Raw genomic sequence first — 26,736 nt, forward strand, 5'->3', positions numbered from 1 at the left:
GAGAGGTGGAGGGGTACAGGAAATTAGCCTGGGCACCTCTCCTCGCTGACCCTGGGCTCCGGGTCGAGAGCAGAGCTGGGTTAGGGACCCCAGAGTTCCTAGCGGGCGTGCCGAGCACGGGGCGGAGCCCCGGTGACGTGGCTGCAGTCGCTGCGGCCCGCCCCGCCCCGCCCCGCCCCGCCCCGCGCGGGTCCTTGCGTCCTGAGCCCAGAGCAGTGCATTGTGGGAAACTCCTGGGCTCTCCGACGCGTCCGCCGCCGCCGCCGCTGTCGTCCCGCGGAGGGAGCGCTCAGGGCCGAGCCAGGAACCCGACCAACTGCGTAAGGCGGTAGGCTCTGCCTTGGGTGGGTGGAATGGGGCGCTGGGTCTGGTGGGCAAGCAACGGCGCCCTGGCCTTGAAGGTCACTGGGATTGCGCGCAAACCTCTTGCTCTCCCGGGATCAGCAGCTCCGGGCGGCAGTCAAGGGGACAGAAGTGCGAGCCGAAAATAATGAGGGGAAGTCAATTTTCTGCCCTTTACAAAGGATGCCCAGCAGCTAGGCCCCCTCCAGAACTCCAGATGTGGGAGGGGCAAGGGTTTCTTAAAAGTGGAGCAGCTGCCGGGCCTCTCACCGGGACAGGCCATCCCGCGCTTGACATTCAGGTGACCTTCAGTGTGGTCACTGGGCCTGGCGGGGATGGGGAACCTGTGCTGAGCCTCCCAAACTGGCTCTCCTTTTCGGCGGTGCACTTGTCACCCTTTCTGGGTGAGGCAGGCAGGTGGCTCTGGGTCTTGGGGCCGGGAGCTCTCCCCCAGCCAGACATTGACAAACTGGGCAAGTCCTTTCCTACAGCACAGGCCCCCAGGGCTCAGCCAGAGGACTCTCTGCCCCCAGAGGCAAGCACGGCTTTAGGCTCAACAAGGACTTCTTACCCTTGAGCTAAGCCCAGTATAAAGAGAAGGCACCAGAAGCTGGCAGGAGGCACAGCCTGTGGTCGCCTCTGGGAGAGAGACCTTGGCTTTATCACATCAGGTCCTTGTAGTCTGATTCCCCACCTGACAGCTGCCTGGGAGCCCAGACTTCCTTCATGTGGACCCTGGCCAGGCGCCCCAGCATCCCCTTTGTGAAACAGCAGTGCCTGCTGAGAGGTGATGTGTTAGGACTCAGTGCTGTCCCTGCCCCAGGACTCCATCTTCCCTCCTTGACCAAATGCTCCCCTTCCTGTCCTCAGGGCTGGATTCTCCCTTCCCCTCAGGGCTTTTCTACCTGTGACCAATGGGATGGATACAACATGTCCCTGGCAAGACATGTTTGCCAACGAGGATCTCATCTGGCCCCTCCTTGCCCCATCTGGACTCAGTCCACAATCCTGCCTCAGGGGCTGGAGGGGCTTCTCTGGGAGTGACTGGGAGTAGATAGAGACCAGGCCTTGGGAGGAGGGTCTGAAGCCCACAGGAGGCTCTTAGGTTGAGGCTTCTGGGGAGTCCAAGGTCCTGAGAAGTCCCCAGGGGTCAAGGTAGTGAGGGCTACACAGGAGGGGACCTCATCTGTTCCTTGCCACAGCCTGGCTTGTGTCTCCCTGCAGGCCCATATAATGCCCAGGGGCAGGCTGTCCTGAGACACTGTGGTCTGGACACTGCCTGTCCCACTCGCCCCCACCCAGCTGCCAGCACCACCTGCCATGGAGTCCAGGGGAAAATCGGCCAACAGCCCCAAGCCAGACACCAAGGTGCCTCAGGCCACTGCTGAGGCCAAGGCCACCCCAGCTACGGATGGGAAAGCTCCTTTGACCAAGCCCATGAAGAAGGAGGCCCAAGCAGAGAAGCAGGAGCAGCCGACAGCCCCTGTTCCAGCTCCTGCCAAGAAGACCTCAGCCAAGGCAGACCCTGCGCTTCTCAACAACCACAGCAACCTGAAGCCGGCCCCCACAGCAGCCACGGCCCCCAGCAGTCCTGACGCAGCCCCAGAGCTCAAGGGGCCTGGGGATGGAGCAGAGGAGGGGTCTGCTGCTGCAGGGCCAGAGGGCCGAGGTCCATGGCCCTGCGAGAACTTGACCCCCTTGCTGGTGGCTGGGGGTGTGGCTGTGGCAGCTGTGGCCCTGATTCTTGGTGTGGCCTTCCTGGCCCGGAAAAAATGATGCCTGATGTCCAGGTGGGGGCAGAGAGCCGCTTTCTGGGCAGCCCTAGGAGTCCACTGCATGCGAATCCTCACAGACCTATCTACACACATCACATATATGTATCAATATACACAGATGCCCTACACATCATCACAGCAGGAGAGATGCACAGCCCACCATCAGAGAACAGGGCCTGCCTCTGAGCCCAGCACACTCCTTTCAGGCTCCAGGGCAGAAGCAGCCTGGGCTCTGGGGCTTATAGGGCAGGGAAGGTGGAACTCCAACATTGGGTAGAGGACTTGGCCTGGGACAGGCAGCTGGGAGCAGGGAGGAAGTCCAGTTGGTGGAGTGGGCTGGACTTTGTGGGGACATCAAAGGACATGGCTATTTCACTCTCCCCACTTCTGCTCCGTGTACTGCTGAGGGGTCTGTTTGAGCCTGATGTAGGTACTGACATGACGTGGGTGGTCACAGCTGCAGAGCCACCTCTACCCACTGCCTGCCTCATGCCCTGGCTGGGAGAAGATAGGGTTGGTCTTGGGAAGTGCTCCCCAAAGTTTGCTTTCTCCAGCTTGTGCCCCAGGGAAGCCCAAGGCTGGGACCACCATACTTCCTGCTCAGTAGGACAGTTATCCTGGGGAGTGGCTGGCAGCCTGGCAGAGAGCTGGGGGGACATTGAGACTCCCATTCCACATCTGTGTCTGCCCAATACCCCCAGCAGACTGCCCGTCCCACCTGCACCCAGTGTCCCGAGTCTGAAGCGTATACATGCAATAACAGAGTAGAGCCACCTCTCTGCCCCTCCTCACCACTTCTGGTACCAGCCTTTCCCCACACAGTGACAGTTGGCAGGCTTCCAGAAGGTAGCAGTGGGCACTGTGGGTACACTGCCCTCACCTGGCCAGCAGCTGCAGGAACGCTGGGCCTGAGTGGAGGCTGAGTCTGGAATAAACTCTGTTGTCTGAGGGCTGGGTTGGCATCCTCACCTGTGTGCGCCTGGGAGGGGCAGAGGTAGACCGGCGCCCTGGGCTTTCCAGATCAGGTAGGAAGTCCCCGGCCCCCTGCTAGGCCCTGCCTGCTACCTTCATACCCTTGGCCCTAGTGGGCTCTACCCACAGCCCCACCCAGACCCTGCCCCATCCGGGATACCCTGACTCCAGATGGACAGCTAAGTGTCTGGACTGCTGGCCACAGTCCTCTCTGCAGTGAGCCCCCATATCCCTGGAGGAGTGCAGAAGAGGCCTCGGGAGGCTCACTCTCCATCTTCTGGCCACCTCTTGTCCACAGCCCTGAGCCCACTCTGACCTGGTGTATACTGGTGGGAGCTGCCCATGGTCCAGCTGCAGGTGATGCTGGGCCCCAAGTGCTCTTTGGGCTCCATCAGCCTGGGCCCCTTGGCCCCACCACAGAGGCAGCTCCACAAGACTTTTTTGAGCTGGTTTGGGGGAAACACAGCTGTCTCTTCCTCCTGGACCTGCAGGTACCCACCCTCTCCAGAGCAGCAGACATTCACGCAGCCACATCCCAGGCAACTCTGGACCACAGGGTAGAAACACCCCGGGGACCTGCCACCCTGGCCCAGAGCCATCCCTGCAGTCTCCTCCTACCACCACCTGCACTATGGCTCTTCCTCGAACCCAGGAGCCCCGATGCTCACCCGGTAGCTTTCAGCTTGCCTGCCCCACAAGTCCCCGGCTACACTGTGGCCAGAAACCACCCCCCACCCTCTGTCCCTGCACTTGCACCTTCAGACAGGCAAGTACTTTCCGACACTTCAGGAGGCAGCAGAGGTGATTGCAGATAGGCCCAGTCCTTGGCTGGCCACGGGGTAGTCCTTGAAGGCTGCCACTCCTTTTTCTCATTGTTCTCTGTCAAAGAGCATTTAGGTCATAAAGCCTGGAAGGGCCTGGGTCTGGAATCTCCCCCAAAGACCCCTGTATTAAAGGACTGATGCCCCCTGTGGCACTATCAGAGGCAGGTTTCATGCGAGGCCTGCAGGTCAGGGGAGGGGACAGTGGGATCAGTAGCTCTCTACTCTTGCTGAGGCCAGCAGTTTTGTTCTGCCCTGTGTGCCCACAGCCATGTGCTGTCCTGACTCAGGCCCACAAGCATCAAGGCAGCTGACCGTGAACTGAAACCTCCGAAACTGCAAGCCAAATACACATTTCTTTCTTTTTTGGGGGGTGGGAGGGTACCAAAGATTGATCCCAGGGGCCCTTTACAAGCACTGAGCCACACCCTATTCCTTTTTTCATTTTCTGAGATAGCACCTTGCTAAGTTGCGTGGGGCCTCATTAAATTGCCCAGGCTGGCCCAGAACTTGGAATCCTGTGTCAGCCTCCCGAGTTGCTAGGATTAAGGGTGTACACCACGGTGCCTGGGCAAATAAACCTTTTCTCTATAAGATGGTGATGGAGAGCTGGCCAAGGAGCCTCTCCTGGGGTCCTGCATCACCTGGCTCTCACAGGGGGAGTTTTCCAGTTTCTCTGCTGGCTGGGACACCTTCTCCTTCAAGTGGGAGCCTGTGCAGCACTTGCTGGCAGATGCTTTCCCACCTGGTGCTGATGCTCCATGCTCCGTGCTCTGGGAGCAGAAGCTATGAGACCCAAGTTCCACAAGCCTAACACTGCCCCTTCTCCTGGAACCCTTGTGGAGGACATGCAGCCCAGCTCCAAACCACTGGACACATGGGTTCTGTGTGCAGCAAGCCAGGGCTTGTCTCTCCTGCCTCAGGAGATGATGGCCCTGCCCCAGGAGCTGACAAGGCCAACCTCCTCCCATGGTGATGCCATTAGGCCTCGCGCTTCCCAGCAGCTTGGTGAACATCTTGTTTCCTCCTTTCTTTCTGATTCCCCACTGTGCTAGTTCCTGGCACCCCTCCAGGGGACGTGAGACCTGGGCAGTGAGGTCCCTGGGGCCTGGAGACGGTCCAGCGCACAGCTTCGCTTCATGGGCCTACACCTGAGTGGCACAGGGGGCCTTCCTCAAAGGAAAAGGATCCTCAGGGACACCCAGGGCTGGTTTTAAATCAGTTTTATTACAGAATGACTTAAGGTCTAAACAAATACCAGATGTGGAAACACACTGAGTATATGAGCATACACAGGAATGAGCAATCACAGAAAGAAACCCAGGAAACAAGGAAACCAAGGTGAGGAGCATTGACTTCAGGGACAGAGGTGTCCATTGGCTGGGCGCAGTCAGAGAGGCCCCAAGCTACACCCTACCAGGTTCTATGTGATCTGAGCCCCACCACCTTGCGTGACGAGTCCATAACAGGTATGTGGGCCCACTATCTTCCTCTCTAGCATCTCAATGACCTGTCTCTGAATGCCTGGACATGTCCTGCCTGGTGTCTTGGCCCACGCAGGGAGGGCTGCTGAGCTGAGCAGGGCCGTGCCTTCCGGATCAAGGATCTATCTGAGGCTCCTTGATAGGAGCACACCTCGCAGCGATGTAGGCATTGCTTCCCCAATCATCCTGGACCCCATCCTAGGTGCGTGGGTCAGGGGCAGGAGGTGAGTCGGAGGTAAGTTCCACCACCCTGCAGCCTCATGGCACCCTGAGGCATGAGGCATGTTCCCTGTCCTGATGTCCTGAGCACTGGGGCCTGCCTCCTGGTCTATCACCCCCTCAGGGGCCACAAACACTACCACCCACATGTTGGTCTTCTTCTGGCCAAGCCTGCCAGCAGGGCAGACAGTACATTCAGCTATCCTGTGTGTACTGTGGATACCACTGCAGGTGCTGGCAGCCTATACCGTGACCTGTGCTGGTGTTTACATCTCCACACTCCAGCCCAGCCCAGCAGCAGCCAGACCACAGCCTAAGCCTGATCCCTCAGGGAAAAGAGCTGTGTGGGCACTGGGCCACCCCAAGGGCTTCCTCTGGCCTCGGGGCAGACCCCTTCCCAGGCAATCTACCTGGTTGTCACCTGGTCATTAAAGAGGGGAATTGGGGGGCTGGGGTTGTGGCTCAGCAGCAGAGCACTCGCCTAGCATGTGCAAAGCCCCGGGTTCAATCCTCAGCACCACATAAAAATAAATAAAATAAAGGTATCGTGTCCAACTACAATTAAAAAATAAATCTTAAAAAAAAAAAAGAGGAGGAATTGGGGGCACCACTGTGTGTGGGGATTTTCTCAGGACTGTAGCGCAGGACTGTAAGCCCATCCACTTAGAAGGCTGAGGTAGGAGAATCACAAGTTTGAAGCAAACTTGGTCAACTCAGAGAGACCCTGTCTCAAAATTAAAAATAAAAAGGAGCCAGGCATGGCTCCTCCTTAGAGGCATAAGCCTCTAATCCCAGAGAATCAAGAGGCTGAGGCAGGAGGATCTTAAGTTCAAAGTCAGACTCAGCAACTTAGTGAGACCCTGTCTCAAAGTAAGAAAAAAATGGGCTGGGGATGTGGCTCAGTGGTTAAGTCCCACTGGGTTTAATCTCTGGAACTAAAAAAATAAACTTAAAAAAAATAAAAATATATACTTGCATAGCACGCACAAGGCCCTGAGTTCCACTCCCAGCACCGAAGGAGGAAAAAACAGACAGACAGACAAAAAAAAAAAAAAAAAGCACTGGGCAGACAGGGCTGGTAGTGCCACGGGACTTGCGGGATGGTCAGAAGTCTGGCACTGAGGAGTCCCTGCACGGCAGGCACAGGGAGGGGTGCCAGAGTGAAGTCACCCAGGACATCCTGCAGCATGGAAAGTCCTGTAAGGCAGAGTGTTCCTGGAAAGGCCCTGGCCCTATCCTTGGATCCGAGCAGGAACCAGCTCTAGAGACAGCAAAGGAACAATGATCCTCTTCAAAGCCTCTCCCTTGGTGTACGGTGTACCCACAGTCCCTGCGTTCCTGTGGCCTGGGGTCTCAGACACAGGCAAGCCCCAGCCTTGAGGGCACTGCCACTTCCTCCGGCAGACAGAACTCCAGTCCTCAGCCCCAGACTCCCCCTTCACCTCCCCTCCCTGGCACTCACCACTAGGTGGATCAGGTCCTTGAACAGCAGCAACACGATGCCCCAGAAAGCCACATCCAGGGTATAAGTGAGTGAGCCTCACAATCAAAACCTCCAATTTGACACTGGGCAAATGCCTTTGGAGGAGGCTCAGTAGGGCAGGATGGGGAGCGGGTCACTTACCAAATGCAGCCCCAGACACCCCTCATCATGGGGCCACTGACCCATAATCCCTGAGACTCCTTGCCCCAGTCTGGGACCGTTCCCAGGAGATCCCACCCAGGCCTGGGCTGCTGGCTACAGACCTGTCTGGTTTTCAGAGGCCCCCTGTGTTCTGCCCTGAGAATAACTATGTGCCCTCTGCTCCCCCAAAACAGCCTCATCATGCCTAGGGGCCAGCCTTCAGGGCTGCTCTCAGGGAGATGTGGGGGTACCGGCTCAACCCACTGGAACAGGAGGTCCCTGGAGGTAGATGTGCTAGCACCACTGGGTGGGCACATCAGGGATACTGCTCAGCACAGACTGCCTGATGGGCACCCCCACTCAGGGGTTGACCCTAGGGAATGTGATAGGGCCACAGGGGGTCATTTTGGCATATCCTTACCACTGACCCCAGATGAGGAGGAGCTGGTCTTAGAGTGCTGGATGTGGCCTGTGGCTAGCTGCCCCTCTTAGTGCCTGGTTGGAACTGCCCTCCCTCACACCTGCACCTGTGCCAGCCTAGAGAGTGGGCATTGCACCAACTCTGAGCACTGTACAGGCTAGCCCCACTGGAAGCCCAGGATGCTTACAGAGACAGGTCACTGTGGACAGATATCATGGACTCAGATTTGTGTCACTCTCTCCAGGGTGCGACTGCTCAGCTCTGTGGATCATATGGCAGGTGCCCTGCCCCCAGCAGACACTCAGTGCACACTACCACCAGTGGGCACAGCGCTTCATGCATGTGCACATGCCAGCCTTGCTGCAGGGTCAGGGATGGGCCTTGGCTTCCTCCTCATTCTCTTCTTTAGAGCCTAAGGAGGCGCGCCCCGCTCCGCATGGAGCCACCCTCAGGAGAGCACCTGGAGCCTCAGTTCTGCACCAGTGGCAAGCTCAGCCAGCTCTGTTGTGTTAGGAACACCTGAGGGGCAGTACAGGACAGGTGAGTGAGCAGGTAGACCCTGCAGCTCCCAAGTGCCACCAATGAGCACTGGGAGGGCATGCCCCTTCCACAGACCCAGAAGCTTTCCAGTGGCTAAGTCCAGCCTATGGTCTGACCCAGACCTGTAAATCTCCAGCATAGGACACTAGGTGCAGGCTCAGGTCTGTCCCTCTTCCCAGCCCTACCCTCAGCTCTGCCTATGCCAAAAGCCCAGCTTCCTCTTGGCTGCAGAGCTGGAGGCCCTGGAGTGGATGACAGCAGGGGCTGCTGGCCCTTTGGTGGGTGGTCAGGAATTCCTCCTTTGGACTGGGCTGGGCAGGAGGTCGAGGCCAGTAGTTGGGGAGGTGATGCGTGCTAGGGTGGCTCCCTGCCCAGGACTCAGCCACTCTGGCTGTTTCCAATCACAAGTTTCCCTAGTTGGAGTAGAGCTTGGAGAAACAGGTACTGGCGGAGCCACCCCCTGACCAACCAACCAGCTTGGTCCAGCCTCCCTCCCTCAGCCCAGGACTTGAACACCACCTACCGGCTGGCCAACCCGCGCGGACACCCGTGCAAGTGCAGCGTCGGGGAAAACCGCCTTGAGCTTGGCCGACTCGGACGCCGCAGGGTCCGGGGGTCCTCCCCAGCCTGCAGCACCCTGGAGACGTTCCCTTCTCGGAAAAGGGCACTACCCACCCCCGTCTCCCCGCGCGCACGCAAAATCCGAGCGGCCGCGAAGTCACAACTGCTCTGAGGTGACAGGCCTGCCCCTGGGGTGAGGTCCCCGCCGCCACACCCGGCTCCACGGCCCTCACCTCCGGACGCGGCGGCCGCCAGTCTGCCGCAGGGTCTTGGCCCCGGGTCCACGCTGCCGCCCGCTCGGCCCCGCCGGCGCTGGCGGCAGAGCCAAAGGACCGGGGCCGGCTGCGTCTACCCGGGTCCGCGGACTCGGACGCCGCAGGGTCCGGGGGTCCTCCAGCGGGTTCCGCTGGGGAGGCGCGCGCCTGCGGCCGCGAGCCCGCGCGCCGAGACAGATGCGCATGCGCCGTGCGGCGCGTGGCCGGCGTGCTCCGGAGGCGCGCCCCGCTCCGCTCCGCCCCGCCCCGCGCTCGCAGGCGCCCTCGCAAGCACGCGCGCTGGCGGGCGTCGTCCCGTGGCCATGGCGTCCGAGCGGCTACCCAGCCGGCCCGCCTGCCTCCTCGTGGCCAGCGGCGCCGCGGAAGGTGCGTGGCACGGGCGCGTCACTCGGGACCGGGACCCTCCGGACCTCACGCGGGCCTGGGGTGTCTGCAGCGGGCTGCGGCGGGGAAGGTGGCGCCGGCCCTCGCGTGCCCCTGGTCCGGGCTCGGCCTCGCGCTCGCGCAGGACGTGCTGCGCACAGAGGCTGCTGGGCTGGGCAGAACCGCAGGGATCCGCACAGCAGGGGTTCCGCTGCCGCGCACTGGGTCCCCGGCAGGCACCCAAGTGCCCCGCGGGGGAGGGCCGAGCGCGCGAATCCTTCGTGGGTCCTCTAGGAAGTGACCAGCCCAAGGTCACGTTACGGGGGCTAGGGGACCGTCACGGAGGTGGGGGGATGGAGCCTGCTGAGCTCCGGAGCCCAAGTGAGGCGCCCCCGAAGGAGGCTGGAGGAGCCCAGAAGGTGTGGGTCGAGAATCTCCAGAGGCTCTGGTCTGAGCGCCAGGCCTGCTGTGGTCCAGGAAAGGAGTTGAGGACGTGGGCCTGGACGTCTCTGGAAAGTCCAGCGGGCTCGGTGGGCCGTGGACGGGACGGGTCGGTAGGGAGTGAGAGTAGGAAGAACTGCGTGGGCAGAAGCTGGGAGTGGTTTGAGGAGGTTGGCCGTCTTTGCTACGTGGACATTTTGCAGTCAATGTGTGTTAACTAACAAGAGTGCATAAGGAAGAAAATGAGGTTCAGGGACTGGGTCCCGGGATTGAAGGAATGTACAAGTCACAGCACTGTAGCCGGGCTGGGATAAGGTCTTTAATCCCAGCGACTCAGGAGCCTGAGGCAGGAGGATTGCAAGTTCGCTGTCTGCCTGGGCAAGGTAGCCAGCAGGCCGTGTCTCATATAAAAAGTAAAGAAGGCTGGGAGTGTAGGTCGGTGGTAAAAACACCCCTAGCACCAAAGGAAAAGAGGGAGGCAGGAAAAGGGAAGAGAAGAAGGCAGCCCAGCCTTGTTCCTTTTGGAAAGGTCCTTTGGTAGGCAGAAGTGGGCTGGGAACAGCTTGGTGGAAGTGGCAGAAGCCCAGAGCTCAGTGGAGGAAGGGACCCTGGGCCTGGAGTTTCCTTCCTCAGGCCAGGATACCCAACGCTGTCCCTTTGCCTCTTGCTACAGCCACACCTCCATGGGAGCAAGCTTTGCTCACTGTCTCTCTTTCCTAGCCAGGGTGCCTTGGACCCTGGTGGTTCTGCAGGGAAAGAGTTGAGTAAAAGGGAACCCACACTTGGGTTTTCCCTTGGAAAGGCCTGTAGTGGCTGTGTGAGAGAAGAGGAGGGTGTGGGCAGTTGAAGTGGGCTATTTCCTGCCCCCAATTTAGTTGGGGCCTGCGGGTCGAGGTTGAGGTGGCCAGCTTCAGGGAGAGCAGGCCCCAGGGCAATGCTGAGCTGCTGGTCAGCTGGCAGGTCTCTGGTCAGGGCTGGCAGAGCACAGACCTGGCCGTACGCCTCTGATCGCATCGTCTGAGCTTCAGCTTCCTGGACTTGAAGGGCTGCTGTCCTGTCAAAGGGCTGTAAGAGGTGGGCCTTGGAGTGGGAGAGAAGGGGTACTCCTAAGGGCGGTTCCAGGACCAGGAGAGGAATACCTGGGCAGCCTCCTGGGGTGGGGGTGGGGGTGGGGGTACCTAGCAGAACTGTTCTCCTGCAGGAGTGTCAGCTCAGTCCTTCCTCCACTGCTTCACGCTGGCCAGTGCTGCCTTCAACCTGCAGGTGGCCACTCCTGGGGTAAGTTCAGCCATCCGTCTCCAGTGGATACATGAGGTCCCTGCCTCTCTTGGGGTGAGGCCACAAAGTGCCATGGCTTCTTAGGAGTGGTGAGCCCTCTGCAGTTAGTATGACCCAGAGGGTGCTGGCTTGGGGTGAGGGGTCTGCAACAAAATCTGGTGGCTTCCTCCAAGCCCCGGTGCCCATTTCCTGGGCTCTGATGCCACAGAGGTGAGGGAGAATTTTTCCTTGTGGTCTGTTTCTACACATCTTCAAGTGAGAGAGGTTTGGTCCTGGTGCGGGGACTTGAGAGAGGAGGGTCGGTCTTTGTGAAGGGACGTGTCTTCTCTAGGAGGAATTCCCTGCCCACTAGTGGTGGGCCCAGGGAGAGTAGGATGTGGTGGGCTACAGTAGAGACCTCCAGGTGCATCAGCTCAGGTGTGGGACTGCCCTGGCTACCACACTGAGTCTGGTTCTGTGGGCTTTCCTCAGTTGTTTTTCTTGCGCCTGACCCATCTGTGTGCTGCTGGTGGGACAGGGTCATCCATGGGTGACCCCTGCCCAGGGCAGCCAGTGAAGCTGACTGCATTATCAGGTGCCTCTGTACCCTGAGGGTCTACAGTGGGTCAGTGCTCTAGACTCCCTATGAGCCATCAGTGGATGATCCCCTGCCCCATGCTGACCTTCAGCCTTTGGGCTCTGTTCCTACAGGGGAAGGCTATAGACTTCGTGGATGTGACTGAGAGCAATGCACGCTGGGTGCAGGACTTCCGCCTCAAGGCCTACGCCAGCCCTGCCAAGCTCGAGTCCATTGACGGTGGGCCGAGACCACTCCCTGCTGGGCTGACAGGTTCCCCCTGCCCCTGGGTGGTGTGCTTAAGGGTTGGGGGTTCAGGTGGTTTGGGGTCTCAGTGCATTTCCCTGCTTTGCCCCTGAATCCACCCTGTGGCTTACCCTGAAGTGCTGTGACTGTCCAGGGGAGTTTCCAGTCCACATCAGGGCTCCAGGATTCCCGAGCTCCTCGGGGGAAGGGGTAGTATGTGGAGAAGAAAAAGTCAAGCTTGGCACTTGGGAGTCTGCATGGGGCTCCAGCCTGTAGTCTGTGTAGGGGAGCTACCAGTGATGCCATCTGGCCTGTGTGGCAGAGAGGAGCCGTGGGTCCTTGTGGAGAGTCTTCCCTGGCCACACCCTTGTGACTGATACATGGCCTCGTGGCCAGTGTCTCCCCACAGGTGCCCGGTACCACGCCCTCCTGATCCCCAGCTGTCCTGGGGCCCTGGCTGACCTGGCTAGCAGTGGGTCTCTGGCCCGAATCCTGCAGCATTTCCACTCTGAGAGCAGTAGGTGACAAGAAACTGGAGGGTGGGTGGGCAGATGCTGGGTGGGATGTGGTCATTTCTCCAGCCAGTTGGCAGGTGTGGAAAGCCAGGCAATTGTGACAGGCCAGTGGGTGTGTACTCTGCTCTTCACACTGAAGGAGTGATCCCCCAAACGCTATGCTCTTTGGTCCCTTCCCTGTGGGCTCCCAAGGGGGTTGGTGGGGATGGGGGCATTATGAAGGGCATGTCAGTGGCTGGAGCAGGACATCCCTTAGGGACCGGCATGTAGACAGCTCAGGGTTGCACCCAGTTCCTGGACCTGAACAGGCTGTGGTTTTTTCTACCTTGGTACCACACCAGTGCCAGGAGCCCTTGGGCAGGGGCACCACCTGGGAGTATCTTCCCCACCTCACAGGGCTTCCTCTGCAGGCAGGGCCATCTGCACTCAGTTAATGGGCCTGGAACTCCCTGGGGACCTTGCCTGTGCATGTACCTCAGCCCCCGAGCCTGAGGCCAAACCCAGTCCTGAAGTATGCTCTGGGCAGTGGCCAGGTGGCCAGTGCATAGGGGAGCTCCTGGGAGGGGATGGAAGCCCAGGCCAGCATCCAGGGCCTTGGGCGGCCTTACTGTTTACAGAGCCCATCTGTGCCATCGGCCATGGTGTTGCTGCCCTGTGCTGTGCCACCAGTGAGGACAGGTCCTGGGTGTTCCACGGCTACAGCCTTACAGGGGTGAGTGCCTCAGGGACAGCCAGTATCCTCAGTCAGACTCCTGTGGGCGCTATGACTGCTGTCCCTGTGTCTTTTCTGAACTGAGCACATGGAAATAAGGGTGGGGGTAGACTGGGACCTTTGGGGGTCAGACCCTCATGTGTGTGCATTATGGGAGTCCAGGAAGGGGTCACCCCCAGGCTGCCAGCTCATCATTGTGTCAGGAAAGTCAGGCCTTCTAGATGTAGTGGGTTTGTCTCCAGGGCCACCCCATGGGGCAGGGTGGCTGGCCTTGCCCTGGTCCCTTGCCACCTGCCTCAGCAGCAGCCCCCACCTCATCTTGCTTCCTCACCACTGTGCGATGGGTGAGGGTCTCATCTGATGCCCTGTGGTTTGAGCTGCCTGACCCTTAGGGTCAACCTTTTGAATAGGGGTGGTTAGCAGATAAGAAAAGAGTGGTTGGGGGCTGTGGGTCTAACTCAGCCCTCTGCCCCTGCAGCCCTCTGTGTATGAGCTCGTAAGGGCTCCTGGCTTCGCCCGCTTGCCACTGGTGGTAGAGGATTTCGTGAAGGACTCGGGTGCTGGCTTCAGTGGTGAGCTGGGTGGGCACCCCACGTTCACAGGAGATGGGTGGGGGTAACTTGCTGCATCCTGGGGAGCAGCCAGCCAGGCCAGCCCCCAGGTTGTGTGCCTGTAGACTCCTGTGGCTGGTGGCTCAGCCCCAGGCAGGCTGACCTGCAGATGACCACTGGACTCTGTCTGGTGCTCACAACCCCTCAGTGGCAAGAGTGAGTCTGGGGTATGCAGCACCTGAGGCCTATACCCTTGGTCCTCTTAGCCAGCGAGCCAGATGCTGTGCATGTTGTGCTGGATCGCCACCTGGTCACCGGACAGAATGCCAACTCCACTGTCCCTGCTGTGCAGAACCTGCTCTTCCTCTGCAGCAGCCGGTGAGTATGTGGGAAAGGGCTTTGGCTGGATTCCTGCCTTGACTGGCCCCTCTACCAGGCCATATTGTGGTGTACACTACCGCTACCTAAGACTCAACCCCATCTGTCCCATAGGAAATAAGCCTGCAGGTGGACACTGCCTCTTGGCATTCTTCTGGGCATCCCCCAAAGCAGCTGGACTTGCTCTTGTGTCTTCTGCTGTCCTCTGAGGACCCCATTGCTCCTGGGACTGTTATGCCTGCAGGAATCAGCCCTGAGGGTGTCAACTCTTGTGAGGACGATGCCCTTGGGTGCCATGGGTACTGTGCTGGCTGCTGGGTGGTCCTCAAGAATTGCAGGTTGCATCCCTGGGAGGACTGGTTAGAGTTCAGAGTGCTCACCACCCACAGGAGGGTGCTGGATGCAAGGGACCAGGGACAGGGGCCTCCTGTGATCAGCCACTGCCCTGCCCTTCAGCTGTGGGTAGAGGCTAAGAACCGGGCTGGCAGGCCAGAGCTTCCTCCAGTGTCTGACCCTTGCCAACGTGAACAGTTCTCTGGGAGCCACGTTTCCCACACTGGTTGAAATTGCCAGGAGTCATGCTGAAGAACTTGGCCTTCTTTTACCCCTTGCTGCTGTGGGTCTCTTTTTCTAGTGATGTTGGTGATTTGGGGGTGTAGGTCGGGGTAGAGTACCACTGGGTTCAGTCTCCAGTACTGGGGGGCGGGGGGAAACAAGGGCTGTTTCCCTAAGCCTGCCCTCTGGTCTCTGGCCTCTGGCAGCTGAGCCTCCAGCCCTTTCACTTGCTCCACCTGGGTGGAGTGGCCATGGGTGGGCTCTGGGTAGGGGAATGGCATGAGTCCCCGCTTCCCAAACCCTGGACCGGCCTTTGCTGGGAATGCCAGGTCAGTACACGGCCACTTTCTCCTGGATAGAGCTTGTTTGCTGTCTGTCCTCTGGGGGAATCTGGCGAGCAGCCCATTGGCCCTGGAGTGGGTGCTCCTGAAGAGCTCAGTTCCTCTTGCCCTACACCTGGATCTCTGCCCCATCCCTGACCTGCCACGGCAGGCACCAGGGAGGCTCCCAGTGCCAGGGACCTGTGGGAGGCCTCTTGTCTAAGTGCAGAAGGAAGCAGGTCACCAGGACCCCACAACTCACACTGGGAAGTTGTTCAAGACCCCCACTTCAGGCCTTGGGCCGCCACCATCTGCCCCGAGCTCTGGTGATATGACATCCTGGTCTGCTCAGGCTGCTGTGACAGTAAACAGAACCAGTGACTTCTTGAGGACAGAAATGTATCTCATGGTTCTGGAGACTGGAAGTCCAGGGTCCAAGTGTGGCCCATCCAGTGTCCGGCCTCCTGGCTTCCAGAGGGGCCTCTGGCTGCCCCTCACGTGGCAGGAGAGTTGGGAGCTTGCTGGGGCCCTCTGCAAGGCACTGGTCCCATTCATGGGCACGCTACCCTCAACATCGTTACCTCCCAGAGGTCCCGCCTCCAAACACTGTTGCCTTGGGGTCAGGTTTCTGTGAGTTCTGGGGGACAACACTGCTGAGACTTGTTCAGAGATGCTGCCTGGTCAGCTGCACCTGAGCTCATGTGCAGATCCAGGTGTACATGGATTTGAAGATGCAAGGTGGGCTGACTGGGCCCAGCCTCTGGGGGCTGGAGGTGGGGTGTCAGGCTGGGGAAGAGGAACGCAAAGGGGTAGAAAAAGTGGCCACTGAGTGGATGAGGCTCTCCCCACTTGCTCAGTGTTTGCAAGGCATGCTTACATCTACCCAAGAAAAACAATCAGCCCACATAAAAATGGTACATGGGTGTTCATGGCAGTGAATAGACAGGGCTGGGTGTGGCTCGATGATTAGCACTTAACTTGCCTGGCATGCGTGAGGCCCTGGGTTCCATCTCTAGGATCACAAGAAATAAATAAAGGACAAATGGTTGCCGAAGTCCGGCTGGGACTTCAACTTGAAGGTTGAAGCGGGAACTACTTTATTGCGAGTGAACTCAGCAGGAACTGAGCGAGAACTCAAAGTAGCGGGCACCCGAGATAGCAGGAGCCGCTTCTCTGCTGGACAGCAGAGGTATATATACTTAACTAATTACACACAGCTTAACTTAATTAACATCATCTAGATACAGCAGTCAGCCAAGAAGGAGTCCCCATCATCTTAATGGCTAGCTGGCGTTGCTTCACAAACCACTCTTGGCAAAGTGCCAGGTGCCATCTTGACTTGGTTGTGGCCCTCAACAAATGGTGGCTTAACACAATGGAATATCATCAGTGTCTTCTGTTAGTGTCCATCAATAACAGTATCCATAGTGAGCTGTTTGGCCATAAAAAAAGGGGGGCTAATATACAACAAGGCAGGCCTGATCCGCGCTGAGAAAGCCCTTAGTCCTCAAAGCCTTCAAGTGTTTACATGAAACATCCAGAAACAACTGAGTGGGTATCTCATGGTTCTGATCAGTGTTGAGGGGCACATGGATGGTAAGCACTGCCTGCAGGTGACATTCGCAAAGCTTACACACAGCCTGGTGTCCCCTGAAGGCCCGGCTGCTGCTCTCCAACTGGGAGGCACATTGCCGGAGTAGAGAGGGCTGGGGGCAGTAGAGGCTTTGGCCCTTGCCTGCGTGTTGTGCTGCTGGGGAGTGAGGGACCTGCTGGACATGGGTGTCTACAGGCATGAAGCCATGCCACCCCTACTTGCCTTGGCGTCCCTGGAGGCAGGCTCAAGCTTGGTGGGGAAAGGTGGTGGCTGCCTTGGAGTGGTGGGGCCTTGCCAACTGCTCCCCCAGGCTCTGGCCCTAGAGTCTAGGTGCTTGGGCCGTCCAAGGTTGGTGTAAATGTTCTGCTTTCCTGGGTTTTCCACATGTGGGTGACACTGGTACCAGTGCATGTTGCTCTCCCACAAGTGGTACCACCAGCCTTACCAGAACCTGCTCAGGACAGGGCAGCCTGGGCCCAGAGCAGAAAGCCACTGACACGCGGTGCCTGATGCTGCCCTGAGGTCTGGCTGTGACCACCCCGGGCAAGGCCCACCTTTAAAGCTAAAGGCCTGTGACCACCAGCTCTGAGTGAGGAAAGATGCAACTGCTTGGTGCTGGGAGCTGCCCCATTCAGATGACCTTCAAGTCCTGACACGGGGGCGGGGGGGACGACTCTGACCAGTTACTACATTAGTGACTTGGGCCTTGTCCCAGCTTTGGATAGCAAGGCATGGCTTCAGGTGTAGGCATGACCACTGGGATTGAGTAACTCACCTGTTCCTTTGTAATCCTACCCCTTGCCTCATTTGAATGGCTTCTCCTTCCTCTCTCCCCTCCCCCTGCCCCCCCCAACACTCCTTGCCTCCTCTGTGGGAGCTGGGTTAAAGGAGCTGTCACAGAACCCAAAGGAAAAGGTGTTTCTCTGTCTCTGATTGTTTCATGCCAGCCCGGTTCACCTGGCGTGACCCTGACTGGTTTAGTCGCGTGTTGTGACAGTTTGGGGTATCCCAACGGCCGTCATCAGGGATCTTGCCCTTAACCCCATCTCCTAGGTCATAGTCAATGTCAGTTGGTGCTAAAGGAACAAGGGACACACAGCACAGGAAAAGCAATTGCTTTAATGCAGTAGGCAAATTTTACAAAAAAAAAAAAAATCAGAAACCTATGATCCATCACTGTTCCGATTGCTTAAAAAATGCAAGATTCATCACAAGCCATGTGCAGTCAGCCCCAGGTCTGGGGTCCAGCCTCAGACGCTACTACTTGCCATTTTCTGTGCTGAACATTCGTTCCTAGGAATGAGCACAGAGTGAACTGCACAGTGAATCCTTGGCACCCCCACCAAGGCCACTGTACATATGGGCTGGGCCAGAGAGTCCCCAGAACTTCCCAGGCTCCAGGAGGGTCTGGGCAGGTAGGTCAATTAACACATGGCAGATGAATGGCACCCAGGGTCCCCAGAGTTCCAACTGTGCCCTGCCAGGCCTGGTTTCCTGGGGTCAAGCCGAGGAGGCTGCCCTGCCCACGTGAAACTCACCGTCAGCATCCGCTCCAACTTAACAGCATCAGCAGCAAACTTTCGGATCCCATCAGAGAGCTTCTCCACAGCCATCTGGTCCTCATTGTGCAGCCAGCGGAAGGCCTTCTCGTCCAGATGTATCTTCTCCAAGTCGCTAGCCTGGGCTGGGGAGACACCACAGCCCTCTGTGCCTGGCCCGGTCCCTCAGGCCCACAGCTGGCCTAAGGCTCTAGGCCTGGTGTAACCATCAAGAAAGCCCTTGGTCCCCTGCAAGGGACAGTCTGCAGGGTTCTGCCAACAACCTGACCCACATCAGGGGAACAGCCCTCTGCCGAGCCTCACTCCTTGCCTCTTGGTGCCACATGGTCCTTGGACAAGGGGTCCACAGAATCGCCAGGACAGAGCCAGGGCTGGGCAGCCTGTGGCCTCTTCTGGGCCCAGGGCCTTACCTGTCTTGGCTGAGAGCACAGGTGCCACTTTGGTGCTGTCCTTAAGCAGCTCCCCTAGGAGCTTGGGTGAGATGGTAAGGAAGTCACAGCCTGCCAGTGCTTTGATCTCGCCCGTGTTGCGGAAGGAGGCACCCATGACGATGGTCTTGTAGCCAAACTTCTTATAGTAGTTGTATATTTTGGTGACGCTCTTTACCCCTGGAAGAGACCTAGCCATGTTCCAGGACAGCTCCAGCAGCACTGAGCCGCGGTCCCCCACCCTGCCCTGTCTCTCTGACCTTGTTCTGGGGGCACACGGGCAGCTCGCTGTTCACTGACATGCACCCCCCGCACATATGACCTCAAAAGGCAGCTCACCAGGATCCTCCAGGGGCTCATAGGACTTCTTGTCTGTGTTTGCCACGTGCCAATCAAGGATGCGCCCCACGAAGGGGGAGATGAGCGTCACACCTGCCTCAGCACAGGCCACAGCCTGGGCGAAGGAGAAGAGCAGTGTCATGTTGCAGTGGATCCCATGCTGCTCCTCCAGCTCCCTGTGGGGCAGGCAGGTGAGGCTGAGTGTCTTTCACATGGGAAGCAGGAAGAGCCCATCCACAGCCAAGCACAACCTGGGCCTCAGTGGGGTCTAGCTGGACAGAGGCCAGGGAGGTTCAAGTCCATGCCTGCCGCACTGGAACCCAGTCCTCACCTTGTCGGAGGCTGCATCACCTCTAACCACAGCTGGGACCCAGTCCTCCCCGGTGCCTGCAGCAAGCCCACAGCCCCAACCTCTCTCAACAGAAGTCCCTTGGATGTTGGGCCCCTCACCCAACACCCGCCTATCTACTGTGGACACCCTGGCCTTTTGTCACATGGCCCGGGTGTGGGCTGGGATAGTCAAGCCTCTGTTGAGGCCCCTCCAGTCTAAGTTCCCTCTCGGGGACCAGCTTCAAAGGTGGACTAGACTCAGGTGACCAAGTCTGGCTGCAGAGCTTATGCCATGCTGGCACAGCTCCTCTACTGACCATGTGGCCCGGCGACCCCACTCCTCAACATTTGCTCACAAGAAGCAAAAACATGCATCTGCACCAAGATGTGCACACCCACGTTCACACATTATTTATAAGAGTCCAAAAGAGGGCTGGGGATGTGGCTCAAGCGGTAGCATGCTCCCCTGGAATGCGTGCGGTCCGGTCCGGGTTCGATCCTCAGCACCACATACAAAGATGTTGTGTCCGCCAAAAACCAAAAAATAAATATTAAAAAAATTCATTCTCTCGCTCATCTCTATCTTAAAAAAAAAAAAAAGAAAAAAAAAAAGTCCAAAAGCTAGCAGACGGCTCAGTGGTCCACTCAACAGGGAGCATCACTCAGATGCAGACAGAACAATGCACTGACACCTGCCATAGGGTGGAGTCAGCCAGACATGAGGGCCCACACCACACGTCCCCTGTCTACTTAAGAGGGCTGAATCAGTGGCTGCACAGGGTGTGGTGGAAGAAGGTGCAGCTACAGCAGCAGACGGCAAACCATGGCCTCCCAGGCCAGCTAATCTTGTTACCAACGTGGCTCCCTCTGGCTGAGACAGGGCAGTTGCACTCTGGTTTTCACATTTCCCGTCTCTTTCACTTTGAGCATGTAATTTGTATAGCAACAGTTTACTTTTTCAAACTAAGTAAATTTAGGCTATCCTTGACTGGGAAGACTGAAAGATACCACCTGCCAGCTGGTGTGAAAGGGCACTTCCTGGGCTGGCCTGGAGCAGGGGACACTTACCTTCCAGCCTGAATTCCCTCCCAAGTGGATGACAGCTTGATAAGAATTCTGTCCTTGCTGACTCCAGCTTCCTTGTAGAGTTCAATGAGGCGCCTGGCTCGGGCCACCATTGCATCCTTATCAAAGGAGAGCCTGTGAGGGCAGGGGGACCACAGGCCCCTCAGAGCTCGCAGGGAACCCACCAGGAACATCAAGTTGGCAGCAGGGTACCCCGAGTCAGCATTGAGTGCAAGGTAAGTCTCAGGGAGCAACATGACCCAGTCTTGGGCCGTGTGCAGCTCTGTTCATGAGAGGCCGCCAACACCCAGAGAGCAGGCAGCAGCAGGCCATCAGTGACCACAGAGGAGCAGGCCTCCTCCCCAGAGCTACTGCTACCAGAGGCCACAGACAGGAGCAGCCACTGGGCTGTCTCCCCAAGCATTCCCACCTGGCGTCTACTTCTGTGGACACACGGCCTGGAATCTTCTTCAGTATTTCTGCTCCGAACAACACGAAGAGTTTATCAATAGCATTTTTAATCTGGTCTTCTTGTGGCCTAAAATCCAGAGGGAAAGAGCTGAGTTAGAAGCTGTGAGGCACTGGCACTCACAGAACAGATGCTGCAAGTTCCAAGCCAGTTTCCTCCTCCATTGGTTGGTTGGTTGGTTTTTGGTACTAGGGATGGAACCTGGGGGTGCTCTACCACACCCCCCAGCCCTTTTTCATTTTGATTGGGCCTCACTAAGTTGCTGATGCTAGCCTGGAACTTGCCATCCTCCTGCCCTGCCTAGCTGCTGGATGATGTGCCCACCATACCCAGCTCTTTTTTCCTCTCTAAAACATTATTTTACTGTGGTAAAATACCTATACCATAAAAATTTGCCATTTTAACCATTTTAAATACACAGCTTGGTGACAGTACGCACACTGACCCTGTTATGCAGCCACCACCATACCCATCTCTAGCATGCTCTCATCTCCTCAAACTGAATCCTTCTATCTTCTGTCACTTGTAAAAACTTACCTTTTCACCCAAAGAAATGACAAATGTTTAAGGAGAGGGAAAACTAATCACGCTGATTTGACCATACACATTGTATACATAAATTATCACCCTGTACCCCATAGATACTTGTAATTATATGTCAAAAAGAACCAAGGGCTGGGGTTGTGGCTCAATGGTACTACACTTGCCTAGCACATGTGAGGCACTGAGTTTGAGCCTCAGCACCACATAAAAATAAATAAAAGGGAGGATGGTGGAATGAGGTGGACACCATTACCCTAGGTACATGTATGAAGACACAAATGGTGTGACTCTACTTTTGTTTACAACCAGAGAAATGTAAAATTGTGCTCAATTTGTGTACTATGAACTGAAATGCATTCTGCTGTCATGTATACCAAATTAAAACAAACAAATAAAAGGTATTGTGTTCATCTACAATTAAAAAAAAAAATTTAAAAAATCAGACAGCGTCATATACTTTGATAATCTGGAAAAGGCAAAACTACAGGGACAAGAAAGAGACAGGAGAGGGAGACCTGGGAAAACCTTGGCTGTGGCTGTCACAGTGTATGTCCCGTTTCACCCACCTCTGACCTGTGCTCAGGATGAACTGTCTGTAACTGAACCTCAGTAAGATCTAAGTTTGAAAAGTTATTTTTTTACTCTTTCCCAAGCTGCCTGGGCAGACAACAGGTAGAGGCAGGTGCTGTTCCAAGGTGACCAAAAGGTGACAGTCCTTGTCAGCCCACTGCACACAAAGAGGTCTTAAGCTAGTAACACAGAAGAGCTCATGGGCCACCTGGACTCGCGAGCAGAACCCAGCTGGCAATCCCACTGCAGGAGCACTGTGAGAGGAGGAGACAGGGAGCAGCTGCAGTGGGGAGGGCGGGCCAGTCAGTGCAAGCATTGTCATACAAGATCTGGCAGAGCACCTGCAGGCCACTGTACCCAGCTGAAGCTGACCTCAGGAAGAGTCACACCTGTCAAATGTCTAGAAAATGCAAACTTGTGGATATCAAGGGCAGGTCTGTGGTTTCTTGGAAAGAGTACTGTGATAGACACCAGTGCACAAATGTTACCACAATTCACTGGACTGTGCTTTAGGGTTATAGCTCAATGGTTGAGTACTTGCCTCACATGCATGAGGCACTGGGTTTGATCCTCAGCACTACGTTAAAAAAATAATAAAACAATGTTAAAAAAAATGATAAAACAACAGAAGGCAGACCAGCAGCTGCCAGAGTCTAGCCACAGAGGCAGAGGAGGGCCCCAGGGGTGTCCACAATGGCACCACTGTCACCTGCACACTCATGCCTTGAGGAGCATACGCCAGTAAACAGAAGGACAGGACAGGAGGGACACCAGGCCACAGAGACCACTGAGACCTGCTGGGCCCTCACACTTACCCGCCCAACTTCTTGCCATAGGCAATGGCCTCCTCCACCAGCTCTTGGTAGGCGGGCATCTGTGCGGCAGCCAGGATCAGGGACGGGTTGGTAGTGGCATCCTGGGGCTTGTACTCATCGATGGCTAGGAAATAATTTTCAAAAGCAGGGAAGTAAGCACAGCTGAAACCTCACTGGGAGCCCCCAGGGTGGTCTGGGTTCCAAGCAAGACATGGGGACAAATGCCTTCACAGCTTCCTACCACAGAGACTGGCCAGGAGCACTGTCTGCAGTTATCAGACAAGAGGCAACAAGAGGCATGAAAGCAAGGAAGCAAGCATGCCCTGCCAGAGCTGGCTTCAGCTCCAGGGCAAAGTGTGTGTCCTGCTGCCCAATGGCCACTGGGAGGCACTGGTCCAGTGAATAGATCCTGGGTGCTCGCTGCAATAAATACAGTCTCTTTTAACACATTAGTTCTTTCTCAGGAATTCAGAGAAGGCAATGAGGCTCAACCTGAGGTCCTGCAGACCCCCTGTCTGAATGGAATGGGCATAAGAACAGCAGATGGCCAACTGTGCCAGGGGATATGCGGGTTCAGCAAGTTTATTTGACACTTAAGTATTTTTAAAGTGTCCTTTGATGACAAAGCTGTAGAGATGGTGAACAGATTAAGAACTGCAAGGGGATCTCTAAGACCAGAACAGTTCTGTCCCAACTACTGCGCTGGCTACACAAATCTACATGTTATGAAACCACGGCAGAGATACCTCCAATGTAGACACGGACTGGGGAGCACTGAGCCAGACCTGCAGGCGGCACAGTTCACACCAGTGCCTAGTTCCTGGTTTGGACACAACCGGGGGAAGGGTTCCTGGGCTCTCTGGGCTGATTTTGAAACTTTGTTGAGGAGTTAGGAAAGTGTGCTTTGGCATGGTGGAGGCTCAGGTGTGCCAGAACTCACTCAGCAGTGCTCCTGGAATGGAGCATTCCACTGTATTATATTAATATTGACAATTAAATCGTTAATATTCACTCATTTTAGGGCTGGGGTTGTGGCTCAGTGGTAGAGTGCTCACCAATTACCACCTAACACAGCCAACTTCCAATAAACTGCTCTTGAAAACAAAACCAAGGCCAGGATAGAGTGAGAGTACTTGTAATCCCAGCCTCAGAAACTTTTTTCTGGCGGGTGGGTATGAGGGATTGAACTCAGGGGCACTTGACATTGAACCACATCCCCAGCCCTATCCTCCTGCCACAGCCTCTGGAGCTGCTGGGATTACAGGCATGTACCACCAAGCCCGGCTCAGCAACTTATTTTTGAGACTGTCTCAAAATAAAAGAGTTGGGGGTGTAGCTGAGTGGTAGAACATCTGCCCAGCATGGAAGAGGCCCTGGGTTCAATCTCCAGCACTGCAAACCAACAACAACAATAAAGCCAGGCATGGTGACACAGGCCTGTAATCCCAGTGGCTCTGGAGGCTGAGGCAGGAGGATCACGAGTTCAAAGCCAGTCTCAGCAATGGCAAGGCACTAAGCAACTCAGTGAGACCCTGTTTCTAAGTAAAATAAAAAAGTGGGGCTAGGGCTATAGCTCAGTTGGTAGAGTGTTTGCCTCAGCACCACATAAATGTAAAATAAAGATATTGTGTCCATCTAAAACTTAAAAATATATATATATTTAAAAAAACTCACTCATTTTAAAAAGACAGTGCTTGGTTTAGAGATTTCTAAAAATAACTTCCCAGGTCCCTCCTGGTTGCCTGAGGGAAACCCCTGCTCTACCTGGAAGGAGAGCAGGGAGTGCTGCAGATAAGGGCTCTGTCCATTGAGCAAATATTGCAAACTATTATCAATGCTAAGAAGGGAAAGAGCAGAGGAGCAGAAACAGATACAACACTGTGAAGGTACTCTCAAGGGACCTGGGCTACAGGGCAGGGAAGAAGCTCACAACTCCAACTGGATCTCTTGAAATCCTCTAGTAGAGCCCAGAACTTCTGTCAAGGAATCTGGTGTACGCAGCCAGACCCCAAGCCAGTCGCTAAGTCCATGCTTTATATTTAAGCAGCCAAATATGCCTAATCACTCTCCAAGGCTCAGCTAGATAAACAATGCACTTACTCAGTTAACAAGAGGAATTAAAGCCTGTTTCTCAAGTCACCATGAGAAAGCAGAAAAGAGGAAGGTGCTTTGGTATTGGGTGCTTACATCAGTGGAACATTTCATAATTGTCCTCAGTCTTATTGTTCACAGTGACCACGACTGTGAACCCAAGTTCGCTCCAAGCCTAGACAATCTCAATTCTAACAACAGACCCTTTGCTTTGTTCGGTGCATGGTTCTGACCCACCAGGCTCAGCTGGGGAGGATGTCCATTTAAGTCCAGCACCTGCCACAAGTCACCAGCTACACACAGGAAAGCGAGAGCAACAGGCTGAAGGCAGGTGTCCAGCCAGTGGTCCTGAACCTGCACCAAACCAAAGAGCTATGCCTGTGCTATCAAAGGCTGAACGCCTGGGATCAGTGCTGAAAAAACTCCCCACCCACTGACTGACATTTCACAAGGGGCTCCTGGTGTCCTGGAAGCTCCCAGACTGGTATGGGGTCCTGCAGACCTTGCTGCTGAGGAAGGGATGCAGTCCAACCTCCATCTGGAGGCTGGGGAGGACTAACCCTTGGACTCAAGAGTCCACGGAGGATCTTCCCTAACAGCCAGCCTGCTCTCCCTTGACACACCCCTCTCCTGACCCCCATCCCACTCTTCCCAGACCCCAGCCCACGCCAGACCCTCACCCTTGATCCCTAGGCCCTCTTGCGGGACTCCCTGGCCCCAGTCTTCCCTAATCCCTAGTCCCCTCTTCCCTTGCTCCGTCCCAGACTCCGCCCCTGACCCCCGGCTCTGCTGTTTTGCGACCCCAGACCCTGGCCCTGTCCTTCACCCTGGTTCCCAGTCCCCTCCGGCCCGACTCGCAGCCCCGCTCTTCCCGGACCCTGGATCCTTAGCTCCCTCGGGCCCGCTGACCTCCGAGTCTGAGCCCCAGTCTCCTCTGGCCCGACCCCTGACCCAGCCCCTGACCTCCGGCCCCGGCGTCCGCCAGGCCCCGCCCCGGGAGCCACCATCTGGGTCCGCGGCCCGGAATTGGGGACGCCGTGGCCGGCAGGGCGCGTGCACCGCGCGGCCCGCCTCGTGCCCCTCACCGTGGAAGTCGCCTGTGTCGGCCACCACGGTGGTGAACTGCTTCAGCTGGTCCAGCGCGGACTCCATCCTCTGGCGCTTCACCGGGGAGCCCGACATGGCGAGGCGCGGGCAGCGACGGCGAGGCGGGGAGCGCGTCGGCCCACAATGCCCCGCGAGCCCCGGCCAATCGGAGACGGCGCCCCGCCCCAGAGGGAGGGGGAGAGCCCCGCCCCCGGCGCCGGCTGGATCCGGTTGGCCCCAGGGCCTTGGGGCGGTGGACGATCGCCGCCCCTCTTCTCAGCGAGGAGCTTTGCTGGCCTGGAACTGCTGGGCTCAAGCGACCCTCCTGCTTCAGCTTCCCGCGTGCTGGGACCAGGGGCGTCTCTGCACCCAGCTTCGCCTCTTAAACCACCACGTATCAGAGGGATGCAGCCCCCGCACGCATCGGTGCGGCCCGACAGTGCATTCCTTCCTGGGAGGCTGAATCCGCGTTCTACGGGCGGGCGGGGCGGGAAGCGGAGGCTGTCCCTGGCCAGGCTCACAGCACCGCCCTGAAGCAGCATAAACTGGATGCATGTCAGAGGGGGACCGCGGGGCATCTGCCAGTGCGAACAGGTTTCCCTGGTGAAGGGCATGGGGTGAAAGAAGAGCCTGCCATGGCCGCATTGCTCACCTACACCAGCTCCAGCTCAGCGGGCCTGGAGCCCGGGGTCCTCAAAACCAAGGACCCTGAAGAAATTTTCTGGGTTGATGGAATGTTCCCCATCCTGACCAGCAGCATCACCTGCTACTCGCACCCAGAACTTGTGAAGTGTCCCTTCCATGACCTCCCCCAGGCTCACTGAGCTGCAAAGCGGATGGATCCAGACAAGCTGGAGTTGTTCTGTGCTGTCTCTCTGGAGTAGGGGTCACTAGGGGC

At 56.9% G+C, this 26,736-nt stretch overlaps 3 protein-coding genes across 6 annotated transcripts; 2 read left to right on the forward strand and 1 right to left on the reverse strand.

The window, feature by feature from the left end:
- Positions 1-229: 229 nt before the first annotated feature.
- Positions 230-3,065, forward strand: Cend1 (cell cycle exit and neuronal differentiation 1). Of its 3 annotated transcripts, none has more exons than XM_076844899.1 (2): positions 230-328; positions 1,567-3,065. In XM_076844899.1, the coding sequence occupies exon 2, from the start codon at positions 1,663-1,665 to the stop codon at positions 2,116-2,118; it is 456 nt and encodes a 151-aa protein (XP_076701014.1). In that variant the 5' UTR covers positions 230-328; positions 1,567-1,662; the 3' UTR covers positions 2,119-3,065. The 3 variants fall into 3 exon arrangements, with proteins under 3 accessions (XP_076701014.1, XP_076701015.1, XP_076701013.1); XM_076844900.1 differs by having other exon boundaries at positions 1,645-3,065; XM_076844898.1 differs by having other exon boundaries at positions 230-320.
- Positions 3,066-9,284: 6,219 nt separating this feature from the next.
- On the forward strand, positions 9,285-14,684 carry Gatd1 (glutamine amidotransferase class 1 domain containing 1). 2 transcript variants are annotated; one of them, XM_076847840.1, is made up of 8 exons: positions 9,285-9,400; positions 11,040-11,116; positions 11,807-11,912; positions 12,328-12,435; positions 13,051-13,145; positions 13,624-13,717; positions 13,963-14,074; positions 14,189-14,684. In XM_076847840.1, the coding sequence occupies exons 1-8, from the start codon at positions 9,337-9,339 to the stop codon at positions 14,193-14,195; spliced, it is 663 nt and encodes a 220-aa protein (XP_076703955.1). In that variant the 5' UTR covers positions 9,285-9,336; the 3' UTR covers positions 14,196-14,684. The 2 variants fall into 2 exon arrangements, with proteins under 2 accessions (XP_076703955.1, XP_076703956.1); XM_076847841.1 differs by lacking the exon at positions 14,189-14,684 and having other exon boundaries at positions 13,963-14,078.
- A 2,959-nt stretch (positions 14,685-17,643) lies between these two features.
- Positions 17,644-25,994, reverse strand: Taldo1 (transaldolase 1). Its single transcript, XM_076847839.2, has 8 exons — positions 25,838-25,994; positions 22,662-22,785; positions 20,695-20,802; positions 20,268-20,399; positions 18,870-19,045; positions 18,513-18,710; positions 18,082-18,227; positions 17,644-17,836 (listed from the first exon to the last, which is right to left on the reverse strand). The coding sequence occupies exons 1-8, from the start codon at positions 25,932-25,934 to the stop codon at positions 17,804-17,806; spliced, it is 1,014 nt and encodes a 337-aa protein (XP_076703954.1). The 5' UTR covers positions 25,935-25,994; the 3' UTR covers positions 17,644-17,803.
- Between the last annotated feature and the right edge of the window lie 742 nt (positions 25,995-26,736).

The sequence above is a fragment of the Callospermophilus lateralis genome, chromosome 2 (genome assembly GCF_048772815.1).
Source record: "Callospermophilus lateralis isolate mCalLat2 chromosome 2, mCalLat2.hap1, whole genome shotgun sequence".
Lineage (NCBI taxonomy): Eukaryota > Metazoa > Chordata > Mammalia > Rodentia > Sciuridae > Callospermophilus > Callospermophilus lateralis.

What these genes read in the sequence shown, in the direction of transcription:
- Gatd1 (XM_076847840.1), top strand. Translation starts at nt 9,337, where the DNA reads ATGGCGTCCGAGCGGCTACCCAGCCGGCCCGCCTGCCTCCTCGTGGCC. An exon ending in ACGGCTACAGCCTTACAGGG is followed by an intron (nt 13,146 to 13,623) that starts GTGAGTGCCTCA and finishes CTGCCCCTGCAG; the next exon opens with CCCTCTGTGTATGAGCTCGT. An exon ending in CTCGGGTGCTGGCTTCAGTG is followed by an intron (nt 13,718 to 13,962) that starts GTGAGCTGGGTG and finishes TGGTCCTCTTAG; the next exon opens with CCAGCGAGCCAGATGCTGTG.
- Cend1 (XM_076844899.1), top strand. Translation starts at nt 1,663, where the DNA reads ATGGAGTCCAGGGGAAAATCGGCCAACAGCCCCAAGCCAGACACCAAG.
- Taldo1 (XM_076847839.2), bottom strand. Translation starts at nt 25,934, where the DNA reads ATGTCGGGCTCCCCGGTGAAGCGCCAGAGGATGGAGTCCGCGCTGGAC. An exon ending in TGTGCTCTCAGCCAAGACAG is followed by an intron (nt 18,228 to 18,512) that starts GTAAGGCCCTGG and finishes GTGTCTCCCCAG; the next exon opens with CCCAGGCTAGCGACTTGGAG. An exon ending in AGTTGGAGCGGATGCTGACG is followed by an intron (nt 17,837 to 18,081) that starts GTGAGTTTCACG and finishes GCTCATTCCTAG; the next exon opens with GAACGAATGTTCAGCACAGA.